Source organism: Octopus bimaculoides, chromosome 28 (assembly GCF_001194135.2).
Source record: "Octopus bimaculoides isolate UCB-OBI-ISO-001 chromosome 28, ASM119413v2, whole genome shotgun sequence".
NCBI classification, from domain to species: Eukaryota; Metazoa; Mollusca; class Cephalopoda; order Octopoda; family Octopodidae; genus Octopus; species Octopus bimaculoides.
The window spans coordinates 15271084-15279861 of record NC_069008.1 but is presented as its reverse complement, the minus strand read 5'-3'; the positions used below and the strand labels follow the sequence as shown (position 1 = coordinate 15279861).

Sequence of the window (8778 nt, the reverse complement as noted above, 5' to 3'; positions counted from 1 at the left end):
TATATATATATATATATATATATATATATTATGTACATGTGTGAATTTGTGTATACATGTATATATGTCTGAATATACAAATGTTTATAAATATTTAGATGTACATATATATATGTATATATATGTACATACATATGTGTGTGTGTGTATGTATATACATATATATACATATATATATATAATGTATATGTAAAGGAAGAACTATGTTGTTATGGGAGGAACAGATCAAGAAGGCAACTGGGACACTACTCCGAATGAAGAGGACCAAAGACACATATTGGACAGCTGTGCTCAAGTTGTGCCCAGTTTGAAGGTAAATAGGCTCTTTTCTCCATTTTTATGCTTCAATCTATTCAAAAATCACTGAAACCCTAGGAAACTAATAATGGCCAGTATCATCACCACCACCACCACCACCATCATCATCATCATCATCATCATCATCATCATTATTTAATGTCCATTTTCCATGCTAGCTTAGGTTGGATGGTTTGAAATGATCCAATGAACCAGAGTCTATTTTGGCATGGATTCTACAGTTAGATATCATTCCTAATGCCAACTACTTTACAGAGTGTAAAGACTGCTTTTCATGTGGCACCAGCACTATGTATCTGTGTGAAAATAAAAAAATGAAAATTCAAAAAATGTAGGTTTTGGTGTCATAAGTTTGTGTGCCATAGGTTTGTGCCACAAGCAGAAGTGATTTCTTACATTTCAGAAAGAGCTCTTCATCCCTAACTCAGAAACTTATTAATTATCCAACAGCAGACAACCGTCTCACATTGTAAACTCTACATTTTAAAAATACAGAGATGAGGAATGGTGGTTTGTAAGAAACTATAGATGGAATTGTGATCTAGAACATCAAGGTTATCAATACCAGCAGATGACAACGTTTCCCTAAAATAAATGGAGAAACTATCAAAATACAAAAAAGACCTGGAAATAGAGGTAACTCGAATGTGGAATCTAAAATCAGAAACAATTCCTATCATAGTAGGTGCCTTAGGTATAATAAAAAAATATTCAAACAAATGCATAACAAAAACATCAGGACTTACAAATATATATAACATACAGAAAATTGCACTATTGGGCACTGCACACATCCTACGCAAAACACTTTCAATACAGTAACCATAAGAGCACCACAGCAAACCACAGCACATACCCAAGGCGCACAGAGCTGCGCTCGGTAGTGAAGTGAAAGCACATTATAAAAATAAAACTACTGAACAATAGTAATAATAATAGAATGTATTGATGTTGACTGCAATAGCTGCATCCTTGTGGATCAGGTATTTAGAGGCCTTGTGGTTCTTGTCTGATAATAGTATTTGTTTGTGGTCAGAATAGTTGAGACAGTTTCTGTTACATGACATGGGATATGACCATATCATTCATACATGGGTAATGAAGTGCAGGAGGAGAAAGAGGGGAAAACAAAACAATGATTGTTCCTTATTCTCTGAGTTTGGTGGATGGAAGAGATCCAATTATCCCAGACTCTACATAAATCTTGGCAACAAAGTGGATTCTGCAGGAATCATGGTAGAGTATCATAGTCTTGAGTGTAAAGCATTAGAATGGTCAACAATCTAATCTTCTCCACACCTAATTCCATTACTCATTATTAACCATATAAGTATTTGATAGCAAAGATTGTATTGTCGTAAATCATTTTTTCTCTGTCTCTCAGAATGTGGAAATTTTGGAGACAAGAGTTGGACTGAGACCATTTAGGAAACAAACCCGTCTGGACCAGGAAATTGTCACATTTAATGGTCGGACTAAACAGGTGAGTTCTCTTATCTCTACTACTGTCTCTTCCTTTTACTCTTACTCCTATTCTTTGACTGAATCCCTATTTCACAACCAACTTTATCTAGGAGAGAGAGCCACAAAGAAGACTATATTAGGAACATCTCCATTAAGTTGATATACAGCAAATCAAAAAGTCACTTTCAGATCTTTCGTAAAACACACAGGTCATCACTGGTTGATTTAATTGTATCTCTGATAAACTTAATACAGTAATGCCTCAAAGTAGGAATTAATTTGATCCCGAAGACCACTCATAAAGCAGAGCAATAATTTCCCATAGCACAATGTTATAAATCATAATTCATTCCCAGAAAAATATTTTACCTATAAAATTTACAACACTCGTAAATAAATGGCAACAAAACAACAGTAGAATGTAAAGAATATTTCTTGTAAAGTAAAAAGAATGTCAGGGTCGTTTGTAATGAAAAATATTATTATGATTGTTTTCTGAATCACTTTCACTCCCTCACGCTAGACTCATGAACATCATCACTTGTAGATGCGATCACTGATTTATTAGCACTCGTTGACAGACTTGTAGATTTCTTTTTTAAAAAAACAAGTCTAGAATTGTTTGCTTAAATTTCTCATTAACATGCAGAGGCACTTGTGATAGTAGAAGCTCTTTGTTCAAAATTTGGATCTTGTGCTTGAAAAATTTCCAAGGCTTTATCCAAATGTTGAAATGCTTTCATGAGTCCTTTCAACAAGAATGCATTAACTGGTGTTTCATCAACTGTGTCTTTTCCCTCTTCTATTGTTGCTTGCTCTTGCATTGCAATAAGGTTTTCGCTGGTGAGTTCATCACTATGTTACTAAAGCGGCTTCATTTGCCAATATGTCGAGATTCAATTCATTTGCCAGGTTTACAATTTCTTCTGTTTCTTTTTGTACATATTACTGCAGTGATTCAAAACCCTCAAAATCATTAAGACGGCAAAGTTTTTCCAAATGCCCCTCATGTTCTTTTGAGTTATATTATCCCATGCATTTCCTATGATTTTTACTGCTGTATAAATGTTGTGATTTTTCCAGAATTCCATTACAATAGGTCCTCCTTCTTTGTTTGTTTCTTCCTGCAGCATTGCAAATGTGTAACATAGATAATGGGCTTCAAAAGTTGCAATAACACCCTGGTCCATTGGTTGCAAAAGTGATATTTTATTTGGAGGCAAAAAAATAACTTAGGATGGAGATGTTGCAGAATTGAAGGGTGGCTCAATGCATTGTCAATAAACAATGTTACATGAAATGGAAGTTAGTTCTTATCACAATATTTCTTAATTTCTGGCAAAAAGTGATATGAAACGCCTTCTTCAAATAATGTTGCTGTAACTCAAACCTTTTTATTAGATTTCCATGACTGGAAGGGTACTTCTTAAGATGTCTTTAAGTGTCCTAGGATTTTCCACTCAATAAACTAGCATTGATTTTAATTTCAAATCCCCAGGTGCATTTCCTCCAAATAATAATGTCAGTCGATCTTTTGCAATTTTAAAACCAGACAGTGTAGAGTCTTCCATAGCAATATAACTTCTGGATGGCACACATTTCCAGAAAAGTTGTGTTTCACCAGCATTCAAAATCAGTTGTGGCAAGTAGCTCCGTTCTTCAATAATTTCTGCCAATGTTTCTGGAGATTTTTCTGCTGCATCAACATCAGTGCTTGATACTTCTTGTATTTTGACGGAATACCACCTATGTCGATTTTTAAATCAAACAAACCATCCTCTGCTTGCAACAAAAGTTTCATTTGTGTCACCTTTCATTTCTTAAAGCATATTGAAATGAGACAATACTTTGCTACAAATCGACGCCTGATTAACATTCATATGCATGCATTGTGTTTTGTCACTTATCCGTGCATTTAAAAGTTTTTCCATTTCTAGAATAATGCTTTCATCATCTCTTTTATGAGCCCAGGTTGATTGCAAAGGCTGCGCATTTCTCACATAAGATAAATATTTCTGTTTTGCTTTGAGAATTGTGCAGACAGTCGATGAGGTAAGTGAAAATTTGTCACAAATGTTTTTCACAGTTGTACCACCATTGTATATTTTTACAACTTTGCTCTTCATTTCCAAAATGATGGCTTTTCATTTCTTTTTGTTCCCATCGGTGTCCATTGTACATATTGAGTGGGTTTTAAAAATACCAAGTAGTTTCGAAGCATGAAAATATAGTTGCTCTCACCTTGAATTGCACTCGGGAACTATGGCCAGATCCTTTAGTTATCACATGTTGACACTACCGTCTTGCCACTTCCACAGACGCCATAAAAAAGGGAGAGAGGTGCCCTGTTGCTTGCTGATGTGATGTCATCTCGTCCCCTAACGGTCCTCTAGTGACATCTCTCTTTGTCCCTTCTCGTCAATAACCCTTGAGCATGGACAAACTAAGACATTGAAATTTTATGACATCATTTTACTCTATAAAATGGCTGTTTAACCTTTTTATATTCATTATAAAATAAGACTTGTAAATCTGGGGTCTTGTAAAATAGGTCCCCGTAAAGTGAGGCATTACTGTACTAGGTTTCCACCGCTTCATATCTTTAATTATCATGCCTTTATCACACACCAATTAACATATAAGACTATTTTGAGTTTACCGCTTCCATCACAAGTATAGAGGAGTTTGAGGTTGAGATCATCTTCATCATCATCATCATCGTTTAACGTCCGCTTTTCATGCTAGCATGGGTTGGACGATTTGACTGAGGACTGGTGAACCAGGTGGCTACACCAGGCTCCAATCTGATTTGGCAGAGTTTCTACAGCTGGATACCCTTCCTAATGCCAACCACTCAGAGAGTGTAGTGGGTGCTTTTACATGCCACCGGCACGAAGGCCAGTTAGGCGGTACTGGCAACGAACTCGCTCGAATGTCTTGTATACCAAAAACAAATTCTTAAACTTTGATAGTTGACACTGGATCAAGGAAGCTTCTAAAATGCCTTTTGATACAATAAGAATAAAGGCACAGACAGACAAACAACTGGTATATATATATATATATACACGTTATTAAAAAGCAGCAAAAATATTACAGAAACTGTCTGTTACTCAGAGTTTCATGTTCCCATTTGTCGGACAGGTTTGTTTATATATATTCTAAACAAAACTGTCTGATGAATCAGAACGTGAAACTCTGAGTAACAGTTTTTGTGATATTTTTGCTGCTTTATAATAAAGCATATTACTCTATCTCTGGTATTTGAGTACTATTTTTTCCACCTTGTTTCACATTTAAGTGCTTAATCTGATATATATATCATCGTCGTTTAACATCCGCTTTCCATGCTAGCATGGGTTGGATGATTTGACTGAGGACTGGTGAAACCAGATGGCTACACCAGGCTCCAATCTGATTTGGCAGAGTTTCTACAGCTGGATGCCCTTCCTAACGCCAAATACTCAGAGAGTGTAGAGGGTGCTTTTACGTGCCACCCGCACAGGAGCCAGTCCAGGGGCACTGGCAATGACCTTGCTCGAAAGTCCTTACACATGCCGCGGGCACAAGTGCCAGAAAGGCGATGCTATATATATATATATATATATATATATATATATATATATATATATATATAGGAAAATCAGAAACAAAATTAAAAACAAGTTGACAGGACATACTCAGTGAATGTAAAAGGTTGACTCACAGTTTAAGATGGAAAGAGAGGGTGTGTGTAACATTTTGAGCATGGCTCTTTGTCAGAAAGAGGAAACGTTTGGTGAGAAGAAAAAATAGTGCAAAAAAAGCACACGTGTGGTTACACAACTGAAGTACATATATTGTTGTTATTATATATGTTATTAAGGTTGTGAGCTGACAGAATCATTAGCATGCCAAGCAAAATGCTTAGCAATATTTCGTCCATCTTTATGTTCTAAATTCAATTTCTGCCGAGGTCCACTTTGCATTTCATCCTTTCTGGGTCAATAAAATAAGTACTGATGAAGCACTGGAGTCGATATAATTGACTAACCCCTCTCCCCAAATTTAAGGCCTTGTTTCTATAGTAGAAAGCATTGTGTATATATATATATATATATATATATGTTGTTGTTGTTTTCTCTCCCTTTAGGTCATTAACAACTACGGTCATGGTGGCTGTGGTCTGACAACTTTCGTTGGTTGTGCAAAAGATGTTGTGGCTATGATCAGAGAAGCTGGTGTAGCACCACGGTATGGTGCTAAACTTTAATGGTGCGAGTCATGGCTGGATTGTATTGAAACAGCATTAGCAATACACACACACACACACATACACAGGCACACATAGATATACGCATACATAGACAAACACATATATACAGATACACACACATATATGTAAACACACACATATACATAAGAACAGACATTCACACACACACACACTAATGACTAGATATAAACATATACTCACAGGTATTTAATTAGCTTAGCACAATTTCCAAACAATTAATTTCATCTTTAAAGGCAAAAAAAAAGTTTCAATGTTTACATTTTTTTTTCACGCAGTTCAATCAATTTAATTACAGATTATCAATCGGTTACTTAAGTGTATATTTAGAACAACTGATTGGGATTTGAACTCAGAGACTAAATTTCTGACCTAAGAATGCTAACGAGGTTCAAGCTTTAATAATAAATTTCAATTGAAGTCTAACTTTTTAGTGGTTGTGGCACACTGGGCCATGATGTTGGAGAGCAGCTGATAGAGTGGCACACTGGGCCATGATGTTGGAGAGCAGCTGATAGAGTGGCACACTGGGCCATGATGTTGGAGAGCAGCTGATAGAGTAGCACTCTAAAGGAGGTAATTTACAGCAGTGGATTAGCAGAATCGGTAGAGTGATGGAAAGATGGTTTGTGGTGTTACTTGAGGCTCTTTACGTTCTGCAGTCAAACCTTGCCAACGTTAACTTCACATATCATTCTTCCAGAGTCTATAAAATAAAGTACTAATAAAGTACTGGGGGTCATCGCTACTGACTAACACCCTCCCCTCGAAATTGCAAACCTTCTGCCTAGTTTTGTAACAAGTGATTTTGGTTTCAATGAATTCTCTAAATAAATAATATATTGCATTCAATACTGACTTCCTTGTAATTGTTACTATTGTTGTTCTTATTGCTTAGCCCTAGGTCATCCCTAATCAAGCAGATCTACAAAGACATTGCACATCTTTTGTTTTTGTTTTTTCAAAAGTTAGGTTGTCTAATGTATCCTTTATTAAGATAATACAATGTGATTTGAGACAGATTTGATGGCTATTTCTAGCAGAGTGACTAGCCGTATATAAGCTCCTGCATTTAACTAGGTTGCTCACCATGAAACATGAAATTTTCTATCAACAAACACAAAAAGAAATTAGCGGGGTGGGGGTGTGGGGATTAATTTCAAAATGCCGATTTTTGCCAATTTTTTTGCAGATTCGTATTCTCCGTAGCCGAAAATGGGGGTTTGTGTAGAAAAAAATATATATAAAAAGGTGTTTGGGTACAAAAGGAAGTCTTGCCTATACATTTTTTTTTTAGTTGTAGTGCAGCAGAGCACTGTATACAACACTTTCCTTCGTTATATCAAAACAAAACAGAAACGGGCCCTTGTGGAATATAAACAAGGGCAGTAATCTACTTTTACCAATCAGGTATTATTAATGATACGAGGGACCCGACAATATCGTTTCAAAATCTGTTTCTTTCAATTCAGCTTATAACGGATACTATGGCAAATTTTGTGCCTGAGCATGAAGCTTTTAATTCCATGACCTTATTCCGCCTCGGAAGAGATTTGGGAACAACAGAAAAGGCCATTATCTGGTGTAGAAGATATGGTTTATTATCAAGACAAGAAATTTGTTGTGGATGGCCATGTGTTAAAGGAAATTATTCTCGCTCAATTGATAAAGTAATTTGGAGATGTAGTGTTTGTCGGAAAACTATAAACATAAGAAAGGGTTCATTTTTTGAAAGAAGTAAATTGGAAATTTGGCAAATAATAGCATTTACATATTTATGGTGCATCGGTGCTGGAAAAGGCAAAGGTCTTGATAGAGAAGTAGTAATGGTGCAATGTGAGATAACCATATGTGCAACATATGCAGATTGGAATCAGTTTTGTCGTGATGTTTGTGAAAGCCACTTTTTAAAACATCCAACAGAAATGGATGGTGCACATGCAGAATTAATGTGGAGTCAGAGATTTGGAAATGAAGCATTCTTCAATTTTTGGAATCAAATAGCTACTGAATTATATGTTGTATGATTATTTTGGGGCTAATGAAATTTCGCACCTCTCCTTGAAAAATGCAGTTTTTTGAATAATTTTTTTTCGGATTCCTATGTTTTTAGATGTCGGGGATTATGAATATGGAAAAAAAAATTTGAATTTTTGATTTTATTAACTTAAAAGAGATCGTAGCGAATTGACGGACATGTGCAAATCGAAATTTAATACAAACAAAAACATTAAAGTGAAAAGAATTTGCCCCTTTATATATATGTTTATATATATTTTTCATTTTTATAATTTATTTTCTCTATAAACTCAAAACAAAAATGGATCTTTTTTAAAACGAGGGCCACATTTTTCATTAACGAAACACTTTGAAACTTGAAACACTGGTAGAATGTGTCATATAAAACATCTTTTTCTCTTAGTCTTCTTAAAAAAAAAAGAAATCCATAAATTATTCCATGTTAAAGTTGTCGTATTTCTGTAATTTCAACCAATCACTGACGTCCATTCAGCCGATATACATTAAGTGCCGACTACATAAACAAACGATTCTGAAACAATTAACCCTAACCGTAGGGTTAGGGTTAGGGTTAAAACAAATTTAAAATGAAAAAAGCAAATAAAACGAAGGTATGGAGATTAAATACGCTTTACATCGCTTAATCAGCCAAAGGAGTAAATTTAAACAACTGAATACTTGTCAGTGATTGGTTGAAATTATCG

At 35.3% G+C, this 8778-nt stretch overlaps 1 protein-coding gene across 3 annotated transcripts in view; it reads left to right on the top strand.

Moving 5' to 3' along the window:
• The window catches only part of LOC106873074 (D-amino-acid oxidase), a 25015-nt gene extending 18108 nt beyond the window's left edge, over positions 1 to 6907 (top strand). For all 3 annotated transcript variants that reach the window (XM_014920291.2, XM_014920293.2, XM_014920292.2), the window contains exons 9-11: positions 196 to 313; positions 1703 to 1801; positions 5915 to 6907. In XM_014920291.2, the coding sequence (XP_014775777.1) occupies positions 196 to 313; positions 1703 to 1801; positions 5915 to 6034 (337 nt within the window). In that variant the 3' untranslated portion in view covers positions 6035 to 6907. The remainder of the gene's footprint in view (positions 1 to 195; positions 314 to 1702; positions 1802 to 5914) is intronic.
• Positions 6908 to 8778: the final 1871 nt, after the last annotated feature.